The sequence below is a fragment of the Mustelus asterias genome, chromosome 19, assembly GCF_964213995.1.
Source record: "Mustelus asterias chromosome 19, sMusAst1.hap1.1, whole genome shotgun sequence".
Lineage (NCBI taxonomy): Eukaryota > Metazoa > Chordata > Chondrichthyes > Carcharhiniformes > Triakidae > Mustelus > Mustelus asterias.
In genome coordinates this window covers 72436917-72459742 of record NC_135819.1, presented here as the reverse complement: position 1 = coordinate 72459742, position 22826 = coordinate 72436917, and the positions used below count along the sequence as shown (strand labels likewise).

Below are 22826 nucleotides of genomic sequence, written 5' to 3'. Positions count from 1 at the left end.
GCCTCGGGTCACTGTCTATGTGGAGTTTGCATGTTCTCCCCGTGTCTGCGTGGGTTTCCTCCGGGTGCTCCGGTTTCCTCCCACAGTTCAAAGATGTGCGGGTTAGGTTGATTGGCCATGAAAGATTGCCCCTTAGTGTCAGGGTAAATATGTGGGATTAGGACCAGGGTGGGATTGTTGTTGGTGCAAGCTCGATGGGCCAAATGGCATCCTTCTGCATTTAGATTCTACGATGAATCCATGTCTATCCAAGTGCAGGTAGGGACTGAGCCCTCAATATTTGCCATAAGCGTCTGTTTTTTTTCTTAATTCTTACATTTATGTCCCTTGACATCCAGGGTTCTCTGGTCCTGGATGTCAAGACCCTTTGTCTTTACGGGAACGTATTTGCCCTGTATTCTCCCTTTCTTCTCCTCACACTGCTCTGACACAGTTTGATCTCAGACCACTTGAGCCAAATTGTTTCTTATTTTAGTAAAATAATCACTACTAGGTTCGCATGGAGAATGTTGACTTTGATGAGATACAGAAAAGTGGCCAGCACCTTTGGAAGTCTGCCCTAAAAAGGAATCAAGAGGAAGGGGAAATGAAGGGAAGGAAAAAATAAATAAATTTATTTTTAAAAACCTCAGCTTGCCTGCAAATGCCTTCCTCCAAAATATTGTGAACATCTATGGGAATTATTCAGGACACATCCTTTAGGATGTTTGAAGAATAAATATTCTCCTCTCTCAATGAAAATTCATTGGGGACTCGTCATACATGGGCTTGCTGCCATTAAGACTGTTTTGAAATCATGGCTTGAATTGCATTATAAGGAGCCATACAGGGAACAGATTGTTTGGTGATAGTACAGAAGTTGCCTAGCAACAAGGAAGTCCGAGCCGGCTGGACTCCAGCAGGGTAAGGAATCAATTTACGATTTTTTTCCCCCGTCCTCAATGGCACTGCCATTCACTCTCATTGGATTTAACCTTTGAAGGATTGCTGTGGTAATTTTATCCTCTGCTGGGCTCCACCATCCTGTCACCTACCCATCCCCAACCCCCAGCTGAGAGATCTCTGCCAAAGCTCCTCTTTCACTGTAGAAACATAGCACATAGGAGCAGGAGTAGGCCATTCGGCCCTTTGAGCCTGTTCCGCCACTCATTATGATCATGGCTGACTAGGGGATTTTCACAGTAACTTCATTGCAGTGTTAATGTAAGCCTACTGTGACACTGATAAATAAACTAAACCAAATAAAAAAAAACACCTGGAAATGGCTGGTTCCACTTAAAAGTGAGCAGGAAATTACCACCTCAACCCCTCACCGTAAGCATTCACTCCCTCCACCACTAATGAACAGTGGCAGCAGTATCAAATGGACTACAGCAACGCACCTAGCCTCCATTCGACAGCACCTTCCAAACCCATGACCTCTACCACCTAGAACAGACGCATAGAAATATCACACTGGCAAGTTCCCCTCTAAGCCACTCAGCATCCTGACTTGGAAACATATCGGCGATCCTTCACCGTCACTGGGTCAAATACCTGGAGCTTTCTTCTTGGAAAGAAACCATTTCTCTACTAGCGGGGAGGCCAGAACATGGCAGCAGGCCCTTCAGGGGTGATGTCAGGAAGCAGCTCTTCACTCAATGGGTGATGGGAATCTGGAACTCTCTCCCCCAAAGAGCTGTTTCTCAAACATTCGTTCATGTGGGTTTTGCTGGCTGGGTCAGCCTTTATTGCCCATCCCTAATTGCCCTCGAGAGGCTGAGGAGCAATTGGAAATTTCAAACCTGAGAAAGATAGATTGCTGTTAGGAAACGGTATTGAGAGTTGCCAAGCTAAGGCAGGCAGGAGGAGTTAAATGGAGGTCAACCATGATCTAAATGAATTGTGTAACAGGCTAGAGGGGCTGAATGGCCTCCTCCTTTTCCTATGTCTTCCTTCTCCAATTCTCTCCCCACACCTCCTACTAAAGGAGACTTTTGTTTTCTTCCATAGCTAGTAATTTTCGGAACAGGTTGCTGGCCTATCGCCAGAGGCTTATAGTTTCAAACGTGGCTGACCAGAACTCTCTCTTGCTCTAACCGTCAACCAATGGCGTGTTTGAAAGGATCTGCAGGTTGACACCCTCAACCTGTTTGGCCATATTATGAACACACCTTCTTTGGCCATCAAGTCCTGGGACAGGATGGTAGCACAGCGGCACAGCAGTTAGCACTGCTGCCTCACAGCAACAGGGACCCGGCTTCAATTCTGGCCTCGGGTGACTGTCTGTGTGGAGTTTGCACGTTCTCCCCGTGTCTGTGTGGGTTTCCTCCGGGTGCTCCGGCTTCCTCCAACACTCCAAAGATGTGCAGGCTAGGTGGATTGGCCGTGATAAATTGCCCCTTACTGTCCCAAGATGTGTAGGTTTGGTGGTTTAACCATGGTAAATGTGTGGGGTTACGGGGATGGGGCTGGGGAATGGGCCTGTTCTTTCACAGAGTAGGTGCAAACTCGATGGGCCAAATGGCCTCCTTCTGCCCTGTCGGGACGCTATGGTCCTATAGGACTCAGAGGCAAGGACGCTACCCATTGCACCGCAAGACCACCTATCCCAATGTTACAATAAACTTATATGAATGAGGAAACATATACTATTCATCTATTGCGCTGTGCATTACCATCCAGTGCAGCCAACACATCTAACACCAGAACACATCCCAGCTCATTCTACCTGCTGTATGTAGAGGAGTTCTATTTATTTTGCTCTCCACGTCCCAAATACCCGAGCTAACATCGAGAAGATACTGGATAATTTCTGGATCACCCTCTCGGCAGGCAATATGGAAACTGCTCCAACCGTCCTTGTTTTTCAGACACAGGTTTGCTCCATTCTCAATCAGGTCTTTAACCACCTCAAGGTTCCTTCTCGTGCAAGCCATCATCAGCGGTGTCCTACGGGGTAATCAGAGAATTAACCCTTCATGCATTTAAGAAGCTTCCGCCCCACCCCCATGCCCCCAACCCTCACAATCCAACGGCTAAATGTATCACTGGGTGTAATACAGAGTCACTCAGACCAGGAGCGCTGACGAAGGGTCATCCAGACTCGAAACGTTGGCTCTGTTCTCTTTCCACTGATGCTGTCAAACCTGCTGAGATTTTCCAGCATTTTCTGTTTTTGTTGCAGGAACATTACCTGTTCGTTCTCTGGCTCTCACACCACTGATGTGGAAATGCCGGCGTTGGACTGGTGTAATCATTACCCCAGTCTCACACCACTGTCCTGGGAAAGCCAGCAATTTATATTCACTTCCTCCAGATTGTACAGCACTGATCAAGGCCAATCAATCTTAGAATCCGTACAGCGCAGAAGGAGGCTTATTCGGCCCATCAAGTCTGCACTGACAACAATCCCATCCAGGCCCTGTTCCAATAACCTCACGTATTTACCCTGCTAATCCACCTGACAAGGGTCAATTTAGCATGGCCAATCATTCTAACCCGCACATCTTTGGACTTTCTGAGGAAACCGGAGCACCCGGAGGAAACCCACGCAGACACGGGGAGAACGTGCAGACTCTGCACAGACAGTCATCCAAAGTTGGAATTGAACCTGGGTCCCTGGCGTTGTGAGGCAGCAGTACTCACCGCTGTGCCACCCTACTCGTCCATTTACTGTCGACGTTTCACATCCGCCTCCTCCCACCTCTTTTCACTTAACCCCATTAGAATACCCGCTTATTCTTTCTTCACACACTTTCTAACTTTTCTTTAATTACGGTGGCACAGTGATTAGCACTGCTGCCTCACGGCACCAGGGACCCGCGTTCGATTCCCGGCTTGGGTCACTGTCTGTGCGGAGTTTGCATGTTCTCCCCGTGTCTGCGTGGGTTTGCTCCGGGTGCTCCAGTTTTCTCCTACAGCCCAAAGATGTGCGGGTTCGGTGGATTGGCCATGCTAAATTGCCCCTTAGTGTCAGGGGGACCAGCTAGGGTAAATTCATGGGGTTGTGGGGATAGGGCCTGGGTGGGATTGTGGTCAGTGCAGACTTGATGGGATGAATGACCTCCTTCTGCACTGTAGGATTCTATGATAATCCCTGGGGTAGAGAGTTGCACATTCTAATCACAGCTCAGATAAAGAAGTTACACCTGAATTCCTTACTGGATTTATTGGCAATTATCTCACATTTATGATTGTTTTGGTACCTTGTCAAATCCCTTTCTAATTTTCAAGATTCATATAAGATTCGCATAAGGGGCGGCACGGGTAGCACAGTGGTTAGCACTGCTGCTTCACAGCTCCAGGGACCTGGGTTCGATTCCCGGCTTGGGTCACTGTCTGTGTGGAGTTTGCACATTCTCCCCGTGTCTGCGTGGGTTTTCTCCGGGTGCTCCGGTTTCCTCCCACAGTCCAAAGATGTGCAGGTTAGGTTGATTGGCCATGCTAAAATTGCCCCTTAGTGTCCCGAGATGCGCAGGTTAGAGGGATTAGTGGGTAAATATGTAGGGATATGGGGGTAGGGCCAGGGTCGGACTGTGGTCGGTGCAGACTTGATGGGCCGAATGGCCTCTTTCTGTGCTGTAGGGTTTCTAAGTTTTTTTAGTCATCTCAACCTTACAGAGAACCTTTCCTGATAAAATTAAGTTTTTGAGTTTAAGTTTATTTATTATTGTCACAAGTAGGCTTACATTAACACTGTAGTGAAGTTACTGTGAAAATCCCCCAGTTGCCACATTCCAGCGCCTGTTCGGGGACACTGAGGGAGAATTTAGCATGGCCAATGCAGCTAACCAGCACGTCTTTTGGACTGTGGGAGGAAACTGGAGCACCCGGAGGAAACCCACGCAGACACGGGGAGAAGGTGCAGACTCCGCACAGAAAATGACCCAAGCCGGGAATCGAACCTGGGTCCCTGGCGCTGTGAGGCAACATTGCCAACCACTGTGCCACCGTGCTGCCCGATAAGCATAACTTCATGATTCTGGTATCGTTCCAGTAGATCCTTTTGGCACCTTCTTCACAGCATAATAAGAAGCCCAGAACTGTACACAGAACTGCAAGTGTGGTTTAAACAAGATTCACTGCAAGTACAAAACCAGAGTAAACTGGAAAATCTCAGCAGCTCTGGCAGTATCTGTCGGGAGAGAGAACAGAGTTAATGTTTGTAGTCCGTATGACCTTTCTTCAGAACTAAAGAGAGGGAAAATTGTATTGGATGAGAAACTCTATAAGAGGGGATGGAACATCTGGAACAAGTGATCAGTGGCAGTTGGTAGAGACTGCAAAAAAGATGTAGCAAAACTGAAGAACAAGTGAGAGCTGGCCCAGCGGGGGAGGGGGAAGGGAGAGTTTTTGCATAAGAACAACAGTGTCTCCCCGCAGATACTGCCAGGCTTGCTGAGTTTTTTCCCAGTTTTTCTTTTGGATTCCAGCATTCACAGTATTTTGCTTTTATTTCATTACAAGGTAACTTGTATATGCTGCATGTGGTGGGGAAGCTAAGCGTAGATTAAATGACTGTTTAGGTGAACATTGCTGGCTTGTCCAAAAGAGTGTTTTGACTTTGAGTTGCTTGACATTTTGGTTCCTTGCCCCATTCCCGCCTCTCTGTCTTTGGCCTTCCGCACTGCCCCCATGGTGCTCTTTTGGAGCTTGACGCAGATCACCTCATTCTTTCTATTTGACATTCTGCACTCCTCTGGTCTGTGTCTTTGCCTTGGGGATGTGTGTTGTGCGTGCCGTGTATTGAATGTGTAGCCTGGTGCAAATCATAGAATCCCTACAGTGCAGAAGGAGGCCATTCGGCCCACCATATCTGCACCGACAACAGTCCCACCCAGGCCCTAACCCCATGTATCTTACTTCGGTCGTCGGTAAGTTAATGGAAAAGGTCCCGAGGGATAGGATTTATGACCATTTGGAAAGCTGCAGCTTAATCCGGGATAGTCAACATGGATTCGTGAAGGGTAAGTCTTGCCTCACAAATTTGATTGAATTCTTTGAGGAGGTAACTAGGTGTGTAGATGAAGATAGAGCAGTTGATGTCGTATACATGGATTTTAGTAAGGCGTTTGATAAGGTTCCCCATGGTCGGCTCATGAAGAAAGTAAGGAGGTGTAGGATAGAGGGAGATTTGGCCAATTGGATAAGTAACTGGCTATCTCATAGAAGTGGAGATACCGGCGTTGGACTGGGGTGAATGCAGTAAGAGTTTTAACAACATTTGCTAATACTTTAACCTGGTGTTGTTAAAACTCTTACTATCTCATAGAAGACAGAGGGTGGTAGTGGATGGAAAATTTTCAGACTGGAGACCAGTTACCAGCGGTGTACCACAGGGATCAGTGTTGGGTCCTCTGCTATTTGTGATTTTTATCAATGACTTGGAGGAGGGGGCTGAAGGGTGGGTCAGTAAATTTGCTGATGACACCAAGATTGGTGGAGCAGTGGATGAGGTGGAGGGCTGTTGTAGGCTGCAAAGAGACATTGATAGGATGCAGAGCTGGGCTGAAAAATGGCAGATGGAGTTTAACCCTGATAAATGCGAGGTGATTCATTTTGGTAGGACAAATTTGAATGCGGATTACAGGGTCAACGGCAGGGTTCTGAGGAATGTGGAGGAACAGAGAGATCTTGGGGTTCATATCCACAGATCTCTGAAGGTTGCCACTCAAGTGGATAGAGCCGTGAAGAAGGCCTATAGTGTGTTAGCGTTTATCAACAGGGGGTTTGAGCTTAAGAGCCGTGGGGTTATGCTGCAACTGTACAGGACCTTGGTGAGACCACATTTAGAATATTGTGAGCAGTTCTGGTCACCTCATTATAAGAAGGATGTGGAAGCATTGGAAAGAGTGCAAAGGAGATTTACCAGGATGCTGCCTGGTTTGGAGGGTAGGTCTTATGAGGAAAGGTTGAGGGAGCTAGGGCTTTTCTCTTTAGAGCGGAGGAGGATGAGAGGCGACTTAATAGAGGTTTATAAGATGATGAGGGGGATAGATAATCTCTGAACGTCCACTCTATTTCCTCGGGTGGATGTAGCTGTTACGAGGGGGCATAACTATAAGGTTCATGGTGGGAGATATAGGAAGGATATCCGAGGAAGGTTCTTTACTCAGAGAGTGGTTGGGGTGTGGAATGGACTGCCTGCTGTGATAGTGGAGTCGGACACTTTAGGAACTTTCAAGCGGTTATTGGATAGGCACATGGAGCACACCAGGATGATAGGGAGTGGGATAGCTTGATCTTGGTTTTGGACAAAGCTCGGCACAACATCGAGGGCTGAAGGGCCTGTACTGTTCTATGTTCTATGTATCTACCCTGCTAATCCCCCTGACACCGAGGGGCAATTTGGCACGGCCAAATCAACCTCACCTGCACCACTTTGGAGTGTGGGAGGAAACTGGAGCATCCAGAGGAAAACCATGCAGACAAGGGGAGAACGTGCAAACTCCACATAGTCGCCCTGTACTCTATGAATGGTATGTTTTTATCTGTGACAGCTCGCAAGAAACAATACTCTTCACTGGATGCCAATAATAAATCAATCATCCTGAGGCTGGAATTGGACCTGTGTTCCCTGGCACAGTGAGGCAGCAGTGCTAACCACTGTGCTTTTCATTTCCCCCCCTTCCCCTATTTAAATGCAGTTCACATTTAATTTGCTCTTGTTGTAATGGAGGGTTTACACCTGGGACAATTAACCCCCCTGCGGAGAACCTGCCCGACAGGCTGAATACTTCCAGCTTCTTCTACCTTGGTTCGGTTTTCCATCATCTGTATCTTTTTTGCTTTTTCAGGTCACTCTTCAGCACCATCTGGTGTCGCCCTGATGCAAGTACATGGGTGACACCCACAGTCAAAGCTGCTAACAAACTGTGTGATGTATTCTGTGACTCGATAATAAGCAACAGCGCCAGTCACACAATGAGGTCCACACTCATGTCCAATGTTTTGATCTTGTTCACATTGTTCTTTCACCTGCAGACTTTGGTAAGTACTGTACTCCCCAAAACACTGCTGCCCCACAGCACCAGTCATAGAGTCATACAGGTTTACTGCATGGAAACAGGCCCTTCGGCCCAACTTGTCCATGCCGCCCTTTGTTTTAAACTCCTAAGCTAGTCCCAATTGCCCGCATTTGGCCCATATCCCTCTATACCCAATCGAATCGAACCCAGGGACCCGGGTTCGATTCCCCACTTGGGTCACTGTCTGTGCGGAGTCTGCACGTTCTCCCCGTGTCCGCGTGGGTTTCCTCTGGGTGCTCTGGTTTCCTCCCACAATCCAAAGATGTGCGGGTTAGGTGGATTGGCCGTGCTAAATTCTCCCTCAGTGTACCCGAGCAAGCGCCGGAGTGTGGCGACTAGGGGATTTTCACAGTAACTTCATTTCAGTGTTAATGTTTAAGAAGCTTATTTATTCGGTGTCACAAGTAGGCTTACATCAACACTGCAATGAAGTTACTGTGAAAATCCCCTAGTTGCCACACTCCGACGCCTGTTCGGGTACACTAAGGGAGAATTTAGCATGGCCAATGCACCTAACCAATATGTCTTTCAGACTGTGGAAGGAAACCAGAGCACCCGGAGGAAACCCACGCAGACACGGGGAGAACGTTCAGATTCCGCACAGACGGTGACCCAAGTCAGGAATCGAACCCGGATCCCTGGCGCTGTGAGGCAGCAGTGCTAACCACTGTGCCACCATGCCACTATGGTAAGCCTAAATGTGACACTAATAATTAAACTTAAACCGTAGCAACTGAAACACCAAAAAATAAATTTACTGAAGGCCAGAACATAGCTGGATTAACAGTCAACATTTATGTAACATTTTGCTGTCACTGTGACCGAGCCAGCAGCGCTCTGACCTCTGAGTCAGAAAGTTAAAGGGTCAAGATCCACTTCAGTTCATAGCCTTGGCTGATGCCCAGTGCAGGTCAGGGGTTTTGGTGCTGCACTGTCAGAGGTGCTGCCTTTCAGGCGAGACAGTAAGCCGAGGCAGCTGTCTGTAAAACATCCCCAACACTGTTTTGAAGAAATGCCGGACATTTCGAGTAGATCCATAGAATTCCTACAGAGCAGAGAGAGGCCATCCGGCCCATCGAGTCTGCGCCGACACTCCAACAGAGCATCCACTCAGGCAGTCCCCTCTAGCCCCGTAATTTCCATGGCAATCCCCCTAACCTACACATCTTTAGACACTAAGAGTGGGATTTTCCAGCTGCACTCACCCCAAGTTCAGAAAATCCCTTTGCATGGTCCATGTCAGGCCCACTACGATTCCCAGGATGGAAAGCTCTGCCTTAAGGGTCAATTTAGCATGGCTAATCCCCCTAACAGGCACATCTTTAGACATTAAGAGGCAATTTAGCATGGCCAATTCACCCAACCTACACATTTTTGGACTGTGGGAGGAAACCCACGCAGAAACGGGGAGAACGTGCAAACTACATGTTGCTTTCCTGCCAACTAAGCATTTTTGATTTATAATCACTATTGTAATGTAGAAATCTCAGCAGCCAATTTGTGCAGAGCAAGATCCCATTAATGGTAATGAAATAAATGGCCAGATAATCACTGTTTTAATGATGTTGGTTGAGTGTTTAAGTATTGGCCAGGACACCAGGGAGAATCCTGCTGAATTCTCATTGAAATACTGCCACTTTACATTCACCTGTGAGGGCTGAAGGGAGGTCATCACTTGTCCACCTAGGAGGGGAACAACTAACAGAATGCAAAATACCGCGGATGCTGGAGATCTGAAATAAAAGCAGTAAGTGCTGGAAAACCTCAGCAGGTCTGGCAGCATCTGTGGAGAGAGAGGCAGAGTTAACTTTCAAAGTGGACTGGACCACCCATATAGAAACTGTTGCTCCAAGAGCAAATCAGAGACTGGGAATTCTGCAGCGAGTACCTCGCCTCCTGTCCACTATCTACAAAGCACAAGTCAGGAATGTGATGGAATCCTCTCAACTTGCCTGGATGAGTGCAGCTCCAACAACACTGAAGAAACCAGACACTGTTGATTGAATTTTTCGAGGGAGTGACAAGGTGTGTCGATGAGGGCAGTGCAGTTGATGCAGTCTACATAGACTTCAGTAAGGCTTTTTACAAGGTTCCACGTGGGTGACTGATCAAGCAGGTAACAGCCCATGAGATGGCAAATTGGGTCCAAAATTGGCTTAGTGGCAGGAGGCAGACTGATGGTCGATGGTGGTTTTTGTGAGTGGGAGCCTGTGTCCAGTGGTGTACCGCAGGGATTGGTGTCTGCGTTCCTTGCTGTTTGTAGTGTACATTAATAATCTAGACAGGAATGTAGGGGGTATATTCAGTAAATCCATGGATGTCACAAAAATTGGTGGTGTGGTAAATAGCGAGGAGGAAAGCCTTAGATTACAGGGTGATATCGATGGGGTGGTCAGATGGGCAGAACAGTGGCAAATTGAATTTAACCCTGAAAAATGTGAGGTGATGCATTTTGGGAGGACTGACAAGGCAAGGGAATACACAATGAACATTAGGATGCTAGGAAGTACAGAGGACCAGAGGGATCTTGGGGTGCTTGTTTATAGATCCCTGAAGGCAGCAGGACAGGTAGATGAGGTGGTTAAGAAGGAATAAGGGATACTTACCTTTATAAACTGGGCATTGAATATAACAGCAGTGAGGTTATGATGGAACTGTATAAAGTGCTTGTTAGCTGGAGTACTGTGTGCAGTTCTGGTCGCCACACTATAGGAAGGATGTGACTGCACTGGAGAGTGTGCGGAGGAGATTCACCAGGATGTTGCCTGGGCTGGAGCGTTCCAGCTATGAAGAGAGGCAGGTTGGGCTGGGGTTGCTTTCCTTGGAGCAGAGAAGGCTGAGGGGAACCTGATTGAGGTGTACAAAATCATGAGGGGCGTCGATAGGGTCAATAGGAAGAAGTCTTGCCTCTTAGTAAAGGGGCCAATAACCAGGGGGCACAGATTGAAGGTAAGGGGCAGGAGATTTAGAGGGGTTTTGAGGAAAAGCTTTTTCACCCAGAGGGTGCTGGGAATCTGGAACTCGCTGCCCGAAAGCGTGTAGAGATGGGAACCCTTGGAACATTTAAGAAGCATTTTAATGAGCATTTAAAATGTCATAGCGTACAAGGCTACGGGACCAAGTGTTGGAAAATGGGATTAAGATAGGTGCTTAATGGCTTGCGTAGACAGGAAGGGCCAAAGGGCCTCTTTCTGTGCTGTAAAACTCTATAACTGTCCTGGACAAAGCAGCCCACTGGATTGGCACCCCATCCACTGCATTCAACATTCACTCCCTCCACCAGTTGCAACAGTGTGTACAATATACAACATGCACTGCAGCACCTCACCAAGGCCCTTTAGACATCACTTTCCAAACCAACAACCTCTACCATCATAAAGGACAAGGACAGCAGGTGCATGGGAACCCCACCAACTGCAAGCTTCCCTCCAAGCCACACAGCCTCCACCGCCGCTGGGTCAAAAATCCAGGCACTCCCTAACAGCACTGTGGGTGTACCTACAGCACACGTACTGAAGTGATTTAAGAAGGGAATGCAACACCCTCAAGGGCAATTAGGGATGGGCAATAATTGCTGATGGCATGGTGGCACAGTGGTTGGTACTGCTTCCTCACAGCTCCAGGGACCCGGGTTCAATTCCAGCCTCGGATGATTGTCTATGTGGAGTTTGCACATTCTTCCCATGTCTGCATGGGTTTCCTCCCACAGTCCAAAGATGTGTGGGCTAGGTTGATTGGCCATGCTAAATTGCCCCTTAGTGTCAGGGGATTAGCAGGGTAAATAGGTGGGGTTATGGGGATAGGGCCTGGGTGGGATAGTTGTCAGTGCAGGTTCATTGGGCCGAATGGCCTCCTTCTGCACTGTAGGGATTAGAATCATAGAATCCTACAGTGCAGAAAGAGGCCATTAGGCCATCGAGTCTGCATCGACCACAATCCCACCCAGGCCCTATTCCCGTAAACCCTACATATTTACCCTGCTAATCCCCTGACACTAAGGGGCTATTTATCACGGCCAATCCATCTAACTCCCACATCTTTGGACTGTGGGAGGAAACCAGAACACCCGGAGGAAACCCACGCAGACACGGGGAGAATGTGCAAACTCCACACAGACAGTGACCAGAGGGCGGAATTGAACCCGGGTCCCTGGCGCTGTGAGGCAGCAGTGCTAACCACTGCGCCACCGTGCCACCCAGATTCTACAATTCTATTCAGAGAAGCCCACATCTCAAGGGCAAATTTTAAAAAAATGCCCAGTCTGGTTTCTTCAGAACTCTGAACTCGGGTACAGCTGGTGATGCAGACAGGCCTCCAGTGGGGCAAATGCTGTTACCCAACAGCAGTGCCACTTACCAATCAGCTTTCTTCAAACAGTCAACCCTGGCCCCTTGTGCAATCAGGTACCTCATGCACTCTCTGTGACCCATGGAGGCTGCTTCATGCAGGGCTCGCTTGTAGTCGCCGTTGACCAGCTCAACATTGGTACCGAGCTCTTCCAGCAGGTATTTCAGGATCTCCAGGTGCCCATGCCTGGCAGCATAATGTAACACGGTGTCCCCCGATCTGCCAAAATGACCCTTCAACACCGCAGCCCGAACGCCCTCGTCCTTACACATCTCTTCTTTCAGCTGGGAAAGTCTGCCTTCTTGTATCAGTCTAATGAGGTGCTTGACTGTGACTTCATTGGCCATTGAGTTGCTGCTTTTAATCTAAATACATCACCAGATCTCCAAAAAGCTGGCTCCAGCAAGGAAAATAAATATTGAGCATTTAAGTCACTCTCACTTGTAAACAACCTGTCTCCAAACTCATCTGCTTGTGTTACAGGAGCCTGACAGGATCATTGTTTGAAGCTCTGTTCCCTTTCCCTCCCCTGAGGTTACTGTCTCCCTCACAGGGGTAGGTGCCCAGGACTGGTGATCAACACTCTGGTGCCCCCACCCTGGAGGGATTATTCATGGATATAACTCCTTGTCATTAAGCAGACTGGCCAGCTCCACTTACTGCAATCTGCCAGAGAGAGAGAAACTAACACACACACACTTGGCTTTCTGCTCCACCCCCCTGACAGTCAGAGAGGACCAACTAAAAACATTCCCAGAGCAACAACCTGCTGGAAATGTACAACCTAAAAACCAGAGGCAGGTTAATATCTGGGGGTTTTTGTCAATTTCCAATTTGATTCAGTCAGAATGTAACACAATTAGAAATATAGCCTTTCCTTATTTAAAAGTCTTATAAGAATGTATAGACCGAAAAGGTGAATTGACATTATAAATCCTCCCAAAAAAAACATTTTACCTTGTGTGTCAATGTTTGCTGGGGGGTCCCCTAGGAGAGAGTTAATATCTGCTGGGGGTCTCCTAGGAGGGAGTCAATATTTTCAGGGACCCCCTCATAGAAATGCGTCAATATTAGCAAGGGATTTCCAAAAGTATGTGACTTTGCAAGTGGGACCCTCCCCCTCCCTCCCCCTCCCTCCCCCTCCCTGGGACCCCCCTTCCTCCCCCCTCCTACCACCCAGTATGTCAGTATCTTTCCCTGGGACAGCTACAGGGGGCTTATCTCAAACTCATCTGAAGACTATCGAAAGTTTGGTCGAACAGGCTGTAAACTCATGGAAAGCTTGCAGTTGTCCTTGAATGAATCTAAGTTGCTCAGAAAGATCCCACCCACTTCTCTCTCTCTGATTGGTGGATCGCAGCTAATAGATTGTCTGAATGGTTGTTTGGTGCCATCAGTCAAAAGGGGCTTTGTTCTTCCTCTGAGGTTCATGTGGAATGCAGGAAGCTGGGGACTCAGTGAACAGCTGTGGGAACTCTGCCCAACATTGAGAGGGTGGCAATATAAACTCTGCCTTTAATATGTCCTGGAAAAGAAAGAGAGAGGCGATTGCAAACCTTGCCAAGCTGCAAGAGGTGATCACAGAGTGTCTTTGTAGTGTCTTGGAGGACGTGGTGAGTAGCTGATACATTAGGGGCAGGTTGTCTGGACTGAGTGTGCTGCTCTGGATGAAGCACTAATTACACACTGAATCCTATGTGAAGAATGGGGTTCCTAAACTGTAGTTGTGGTCCCCTTTTCCCAGGTAATGATGTCTGTGTGACAGAGTCAATTGCCAGTCACGTGCAGGGAGTGGGATATCGTTAAAGTTTATTTATCAGTGTCACAAGCAGGCTTACATTAACACTGCAATGAAGTTACTGTGAAAATCCCCTAGTTGCCACACTCCGGTGCCTGTTCGGGTACGCTGAGGGAGAATTTAGCCTGGCCAATGCACCCTAACCAGCATGTCTTTCGCATTGTGGGAGGAAACCCATGCAGACATGGGGAGAACGTGCATACTCCGTACAGACAGTGACCCAAGCCAGGAACCGAACCTGTGTGAGTGGGGATGTTTATTGGGTACTGAGAATGGGGAGACTGAGTGTAAGAGACTGTAATTGAGTGAAAGGGCGGTGTGAGCACGTTCCGTACTAACCTTCAGCAGGGAATTGGATAATCGAAGAGGAAAGTGTAGGAGAGTGGGATTAATTGGGGTAATCTTTCGAAGAGCTGGCACAGACATGATGGACCAAATGGTTTCTTTCTGAGATGTCTATTTGACCATGGAAGTCTGATACCAGTAAGAACATAAGAAATAGGAGCAGGAGTAGGCCATTTAGCCCTTCAAGCCTGCTCCACCATTCAATAAGATCATGGCTGATCTGTTAGTGGGTTCAGTTCCACTTACCCGCCTGCTCCCCATAACCCTTAATTCCCTTAATGGTTCAAAATCTATCTATCTGTGATTTAAACACATTTAACGAGGTAGCCTCTACTGCTTCATTGGGCAGAGAATTCCAAAGATTCACTACCCTCTGGGAGAAGAAGTTCCTCCTCAACTCTGTTCTAAATTGACTCCCCCTTATTTTGAGGCTATGCCCCTTAGTTCTTGTTTCCATTGTTCTACCCTGTCTAGCCCCTTCATTATCTTGTATGTCTCTATGAGATCTCCCCTCAACCTTCTAAACTCCAATGAGTACAGGCCCAGTCAACTCAATCTCTCCTCATAAGCTAACTCCCTCATCTCCGGAATCAACCTGGTGAACCTTCTCTGTACCCCCTCCAAAGCTAATATATCCTTTCTTAAATAAGGGGACCAAAATTGTACACAGTACTCTAGGTGCGGCCTCACCAGTACCCTGTACAGTTGCAGCATGACCTCCCCGCTTTTATACTCCATCCCTCTCGTGATAAAGGCCAACGTTCCATTTGCCTTCTTGATTACCTGCTGCACCTGCAAACTGAGTTTTTGTGATTTATGCACAAGGACCCCCAGGTTCCTCTGCACAGTAGCATGTTGTAATTGTTCACTGTTTAAATAATAGTCCATTTTACTATTATTCCTTCCAAAGTGGATAACCTCACACTTACCATCATTATACTCCAGCTGCCAGATCCTTGCCCACTCACTTAGCCTATCCAAATTTCTCTGCAGACTCTGTGTCCTCCACGCAATTTGCTTTCCCACTCATCTTTGTGTCATCCGCAAACTTTGTTACCCTGCACTCGGTCCCCTCCTCCAGATAGTCTATGTATATGGTAAATAGTTGAGGCCCCAGCACCGATCCCTGCGGCACGCCACTAGTCACCGATTGCCAACCGGAAAAGCACCCATTTATTCCGACTCTCTGCTTTCTGTTAGATAGCCAATCCTCAATCCACGCTAACACTTTACCCCCAACTCCGTGTACCTTTATCTTATGCAGCAACCTTTTGTGAGGCACCTTATCGAATGCCTTCTGGAAATCTAAATACACCACATCCACCGGCTCCCCTCTGTCAACCGCACTCCTTATATCCTCAAAAAATTCCAGTAAATTAGTCAAACATGACTTTCCCTTCATGAATCCATGCTGCGTCTGCTTGATTGAACCATTCTTTTCCTGCTATTTCTTCCTTAATGATAGATTTCAGCATTTTCCCAACTACGGATGTTAAGCTAACCGGCCTGTAGTTACCTGCCTTTTGTCTACCTCCTTTTTTAAACAGTGGTATTACATTAGCTGTTTTCCAATCAGCTGGCACCTCCCCAGAGTCCAGTGAATTTTGATAAATTACAACTAATGCATTTGCTATTACTTCTGCCGTTTCTTTTAGTAGCCTAGGATGCACTCCATCCGGACCAGGGGACTTGTCTACCTTTAGTCCCATTAGCCTACCCAGCACTACCTCTTTTGTAATAGTGATCATTTTAAGGTCCTCACCCCCTACAGTCCCATGACCGTCAATTATTGGTAAGCTATTTGTGTCCTCCACTGTGAAGACCGACACAAAAAACTTGTTTAAGGCCTCGGCCATTTCCTCGTTTCCTATTATTAAATGCCCCTTCTCATCTTCTAAGGGACCAACATTTACTTTAGCCACTCTTTTCCGTTTTATATATTTGTAAAAACTTTTACTATCAGTTTTTATATTTTGTGTTAGTTTACTTTCATAATCTATCTTTCCTTTATTGCTTTCTCAGTAGTTCTTTGTTGTTTTTTAAAGCCTTCCCAATCTTCTAGTTCCCCACTAATTTTGGCCACTCTGTATGCTTTGGTTTTTAATTTGATACTCTCCTTTATTTCCCTTGTTATCCATTTTCTTACATTCCTTCTTTTTCACTGGAATATATTTTTGCTGAGTACTGAGAAAAATCTCCTTAAAAATCCTCCACTGTTCCTCACCAATTGGGCTGCGCTCCCAGTCTACATTAGCCAACTCCGCCCTCATCCTATTGTAATCCCCCTTGTTCAAGCAGAGGACACTAGTTTGGGACCCTACTTTCTCACCCTCCATCTGTATTAGAAATTCAACCATATTGTGATCACTCATTCCAAGAGGATCCCTCACAAGGAGATCATTAATTTTACCTGTCTCATTACACAGGACCAGATCCAAGATAACTCGCTCCCTCGTAGGTTCTGTAACATACTGTTCGAGGAAACTATCGCGACAGCATTCTAAGAACTCTTCCTCAAGTCCACCGCGTCCGACTTGAGTTGACCAATCAATATGGAGGTTAAAATCCCCTATGATTATTGCTGTTCCATTTTTACATGCATCTGTTATTTGTTTGTTTATAGCCCGCCCCACCTTGAAGTTATTATTTGGGGGCCTATAGACTATGCCCACCAGTGACTTTTTCCCCTTACTATTCTTTGCTGACATCCCCACATTCGCACTTGCCATTTTCCTCTTAATCCAGGGTACTGAAAATGTTGTACCCTGACTGCCACCTGGCCACAGTTGGCACAGACTGGATACTGGAACTAGGATGCTTCTGCTCACTCCCTGGAAAAGCTGAACCATTGGGGTTCTGTCAGAATTTAATGTGATTTTTTTTTTCTTTTTTTGCATTACAGCTTGTATAGCCCAAGTCACAAGTGTGGCAGTGTGGTCCATGTTACGATGACTCATTGTGAGTAAATCTCAATTTAAACTCCTCTGCCCGATAACTTTGATTGCTAACCAAAAGAGAAAATGCTGGAAAATCTCAGCCGGTCTGGCAGCATCTGTGAGAGAAAAGAGCTGACATTTCGAGTCCAGATGACCCTTTGTCAAAGCTAAAAGGCATTTCTATGTGACACAGGCCTAACCAGTGATGTCGATATCCCATTAATGAATTTTTCAAAAAATGATCATATATAATCAGCTCTTTTGCTGGGATATCTGGACACTTTCCATCTTTTGCAATCTAGTTATTTCTGGTAGCTTAGCAACATTTTGATGCAGTAATAATCAAATCTCTTCCAACTGTTTTGCTGGATATTAATGATCCTCTGGCATAACATTGGGAACTACAGAGAGTTCTGACCATAGTTCCTCCTTCATCTAATCTACCAAAAACAAACTGCTTGTCTATTTGTCATATTAGTGGGGTCTTTGCATGTGATTATAGTTGCCTGCGGTCGCTGAACTGCAGTGTTGTATGTTGTTAGATCAGAAACCCCAAGGTATGTTATGAAGCCAGGCTAGACCCCAACAACTAGCTATGTTGACATTAGTGTGAGAGTAGGATGTTTCACTCCAGGCACGATTCTATTGACACACTAGGGAGTTTTATCAAAACAAATTTTATTTAATAACACAGTTTAACTATAACAAATGAATTAGCTTAACATTTAACAACCGAACAATACTTAAACATGACAAGATATAATTCGTAACTGCTAACCTATCTCCCAAGTTCCAATTCAAGCAATATTCCTCTTATAGACTTAAACTTCTCTTTAAAATTAGTTAGCAAAACAGGCATACTGGCTTATCTCAGGTTATGGAGTCATAGAGCTTTCAGACCACCTCTAGAGAGAGAGACACCTATTTCTTCTTGCAGCTCAAGCAGCAGCTGCTTGTATTTTTAAAATGAAACTGAAACAGCATTTCTTCCCTGCAAGCGTAACTCCTCCCATTAAGCACATGACTGCCCCTGTTAATCAACCTAATCAAAACTCTACACTGAAATCCCCAGGGGAGACCCAAGTAAACACAAATGCGTTAGCTCTGCTTAAAATGCATTAGCTGTGCATAATACAAACATTCCAGGTCTAAAATGAGTACTTATTCTCTGCTCCCAGCTACCAATTTGAAGGTTTTGCTGGACAAATCAGCACCCTGCAAAACAGATCTGAATTCTAACCATACCCCTGACAAGAAATGTGATGTGTATATATATATTTTCTTTTCTTAAAGGCACAGTATCACCAGAATGTGAAACATTTTGGAATATTTCTGAGCAATGTGATTTCAAAGTAAATAAAGATTTGTACCTCTAAAGCTCCTTTTATGATGTTGGGATGCCCCGAAGTGCTTTACAGCAACGGCAGTCACTGTTATAACTTAGGAAACATGGCAGTCGATTTGTGCACAGCAAGCTCCCACAAACAGCAAAGTGATATTGATTGGCCGATACCGGTTACGGGATAAAAAAAATGGTCAGGCCAATGGGGACAACTCCTTTATTCTTCAAAGTATTGGCAAGAGATTGCTTATGCCCGACTGAGAGGGCAAATGGGATCTGAATTTTAAGGTCTGTTCAGAAAGAATGCATTCTGATCCATTCAGCACTCCTTCTGTACAGCAATGGGGTGCCTAGATTTTGTGCTCAAGTCTCTGGAGAGTGGGACTTGAACCTACAACCTTTTGACCCTAAAGGTGAGTGTGTTGCCCACGGATCCAAATGCTTACCATTGGCTCCTTCTGTTTGGATAATCTTTTTCAAAGCACCTGTCCCATTTTTCTCCTTCCCGCAGCCAATGATTCCGGAGCAGGGTCACACCACTGACTGCCCGCAAATAACTTCATACACACGCCAACAGCCCACAGATCCATGGCTGACTGTACACTAAACTGCTAAAGTACAGGGGCGACCTCAGTTTCGATTCCCGGCTTGGGTCATTGTCTGTGTGGAGTTTGCACCTTCTCCCCGTGTCTGCGTGGGTTTCCTCCGGGTGCTCCGGTTTCCTCCCGCATTCCAAAGATGTGTGGGTTAGGTGGATTGGCCATGCTGAATTGCCCCCGAGTGTCAGGGGGACTAGCTAGGATAAATGCATGGGGTTATGGGGATAGGGCCTGGGTGGGATTGTGGTTGGTGCAGACTCGATGGGCTGAATGGCCCCCTACTGCACTGTAGGGATTCTATGATTCTACACTCTCTATAATTTCTTAATTATTAGTCTTTCTTTTTCCCCTCTTGTACAGACAGACGGGGCAAACGGAAACACCTGAATCTGTCGGACTGTTGGTCCTTGAGCAATAGTGGTGAGGGTACATTCTCGCTGACCCAGCCGTTCACGTATACAGTCACCAACAGAGATTTGAACAGGGGCCTCTACCCAAGGGACAGGAAGGATAGAAGGACTGCCACCCAGTTGCAGCCTCTCCAAAGACAGTGGGCGCACAATGCCAGGAGGCCACCAGAAGATGCAACCAGCAGCAAAGCCATTGTTGGACCATCATCCTCCAAGGTGGATTCTGTTTTTGACCCTGAAGATTTTTTTTCAAACGACTTATTTGCGGCAAGCAATGTGCTGGCTCTGAATTCAGTGTCCAATGGAGAGCACTCGGTCCCGATGCTGAGAAACTTAAATGAGGCCGGTGACGGAGCTTGGGACAGTTGTACAAGGAGACTCCGCTCAGAAGATGCCCCCCCGGTCCAGCAGCAGAGTTGGGTTGAAGGTGAGGAACCGGAGGTAGATCCTCTCCCAGACTCTTACTTTGGATTACTGGGATGCACGCATTCCCAGACTCTGCCTTCTGGCCACATTAGTCAGCTGCCTGATGAAATCCTCAGAACTGTGTTTGTTTCTCTACCAGCGGAAGACCTGTATCGCCTCAGCACTGTCTGTCAGCAATGGCAGCGTGTCATCAATGACCCAATGGTAAGCCTTGGCTCCTTCTGTTTAGATAATCTTTTTCAAAGCACCTGTCCCATTTTTCTCCTTCCCGCAGCCAATGATTCCGGAGCAGGGTCACACCACTGACTGCCCGCGAATAACTTCATACACACACCAGTTCTTCACGGGAGATAGGGGGAGTTTGGAGAGCTATTTAATTGGATAGAGAAGTGGTGATCACACTGGAGCCTAACCAAGTCCTCACCCAATGCCTATCCACATGTATTTCCCAGCAGAGGTATCTCAGGCTGATTATACCTTCCCACCCACACCTCCTCCAGTACAGGTAGGTGGTGAAACCTCCCACCCACCCCCAGTGATTATCCCAGCTGATTAATCGTAGACTGGAGGCGGGTTTAATCTCTGACCTTTGTTGCCTGGAGATCATGATCATGTATCTTGACCAAAATGGCCATTCCTAGGGATTGATAATGATGGATTATAAACCAGCAACCATTTGACTCCTCTGAGAATGTAAGGGGAGAGAATTTTTTTTTTAGAAGAAGCACACAGATTCCTTGGATTTCTGATCCATTTTACTGTCGGGGAAGCTGCTTTACAAAAATTAACTGTCACCTCAAGCCGACCTTACTTTCTGACTGCATTAAGTTTTGTCTCATGGGAAGTGGGAACTCTGGGGTGGGGGGAGCGGATACGGAATGGGAAGACTAATCTGATTCCTTCCACATCCAAGTTCCTGACATTGGTGCTGCTGATAGAGTGGCTCCGAGCAGAGAACATTCCTTGCAGGAAAAGACAGCGATCGAACAGCAGGAAGGATTTTCTTTCTAATGGATGGTTTCTTTCCTGAATCTGATTTCATAGTTTGTGCCATACAAGAAGTTGTACTATCGATACAGGAAAGGAGAAGAAAGCGCTGTGAAGGAGATTGATCGGATTCTGAAGGAAAATAATATTAAAAAGGAAAATGAACTTTGCCTGCTGAATCTCATAAGGTGAGTGTTCGGAATATCGCACTTGTATCCTAGCTATATGGACACCATATCAGAATAATTGGACATTTCACGAGGCAAAGTTGAGAGGATGTGTTTTAATTTGAGAAGATGTATTTATCAGGAAGAATTGAACAGGCTATGGCTTCGTTTTGTTTTGTTCGAAAGACGATGACTAAGGTTTTGACCTGATAAGTCTTGAAAGTTAGGAAATGGCTTGACATTATCGACAGTCCATCACTCAAACCAGCCTCCTGTCCATTGACACTGTCTACACTTCCCCCTCCCTCGGAAAAGCAGCCAGCATAATTAAGGACCCCACGCACCCCGGACATTCTCTCTTCTACCTTCTTCCTTCGGGGAAAAAGATACTAAAGCCTGAGCTCACGTACCAACCGACTCAAGAACAGCTTCTTCCCTACTGCTGCCAGACTTTTGAATGGACCTACCCTTTCTCTACACCCTAGCTATGACTGTCACACCACATTCTGCACTCTCCCCTTTCCTCCTCTATGAACGGTATGCTTTGTCTGTATAGCGCGCAAGAAACAATACTTTTCACTGTATACTAATACATGTGACAATAATAAATCAAATCAAAACGTAGAGAAGATGTGCGGGTTAGGTTGACTGGCCATGCTAAAATTGCCCTTAGTGTCCTGGGATGCGTAGATTAGAGGGATTAGTGGGTAAATATGTAGGGATATGGGGGTAGGGCCTGAGTGGGATTGTGGTCGGTGCAGACTCGATGGGCCGAATGGCCTCTTTCTGTACTGTAGGGTTTCTATGATTCTATGTCTCCACTGTAGGGGGCTGGGGTGGGGGAAACCAAAACTAACGTCGCTAATGGCTCCAGTGGGGAATTCAGGAGAAATGGTTACAATGTGAAACTCGCTACCACAAGAAGGCAAATAACACGGATACGTCTAAGAGTAAATTAGGCAGCCTGATAAACACTTGAAGGGGAAAAGATTAAAAGGTCCTGCTGTTGGGTTTGATGGAGAGATTGGGAGAATGCTGCCGTGACTCTGTGCTGTTGCTTCTAGTAATATATAATATTCAATGTCAGTGAAAACGACGGTTTTATGTCCGTTTGCAGCTATAGGTTTTGGGTTGTGCTTGGTGAGGGGGGAGGATGCTGGCGATTACAGCGCTGCAGTGGTTGGCTAGGAGCTGAATGGGTCGAGAATACTGCGTAAGAGGCACATCAATTTTAAAAACGAGAGAGAATAATCACAAACTGGAGGAGTCTCTGTTACTCATCAGATGTATTCAGACTGCTTTGCCTACATGCAACTCCCCAGGAATAGTAATTCAAATCCAGATGTCGCTATTTATCCGTATCATTCAGCATTTTTTTCTGAGCCTATCTAACCATTCCTTACCCAAATCCACAGGCAAAAATTCCTCCAGTTCATAATCAAGCATTTAGATTCCTACAG

The 22826-nt window shown here is 46.5% G+C and overlaps 2 protein-coding genes across 7 annotated transcripts in view; one reads left to right on the top strand and one right to left on the bottom strand.

The window, feature by feature from the left end:
• Positions 1–13078, bottom strand: part of ankrd16 (ankyrin repeat domain 16) — a 33359-nt gene extending 20281 nt beyond the window's left edge. The window contains exons 1-2 of the mRNA XM_078235847.1: positions 12366–13078; positions 2711–2931 (exon numbers count right to left, since the gene is read on the bottom strand). Coding sequence (XP_078091973.1) covers positions 2711–2931; positions 12366–12703 — 559 coding nt within the window. The 5' untranslated portion in view covers positions 12704–13078. The remainder of the gene's footprint in view (positions 1–2710; positions 2932–12365) is intronic.
• Positions 13079–13774: 696 nt separating this feature from the next.
• Positions 13775–22826, top strand: part of fbxo18 (F-box DNA helicase 1) — a 58865-nt gene continuing 49813 nt past the window's right edge. For 3 of the 6 annotated variants that reach the window (XM_078235836.1, XM_078235841.1, XM_078235840.1), the window contains exons 1-4: positions 13781–13969; positions 17402–17457; positions 19737–20416; positions 21257–21387. In XM_078235836.1, coding sequence (XP_078091962.1) covers positions 17448–17457; positions 19737–20416; positions 21257–21387 — 821 coding nt within the window. In that variant the 5' untranslated portion in view covers positions 13781–13969; positions 17402–17447. Of the gene's footprint in view, positions 13970–14061; positions 14101–17401; positions 17458–19736; positions 20417–21256; positions 21388–22826 lie in introns of those variants that run through there. The other 3 variants (XM_078235839.1, XM_078235837.1, XM_078235842.1) reach the window with 3 other exon arrangements.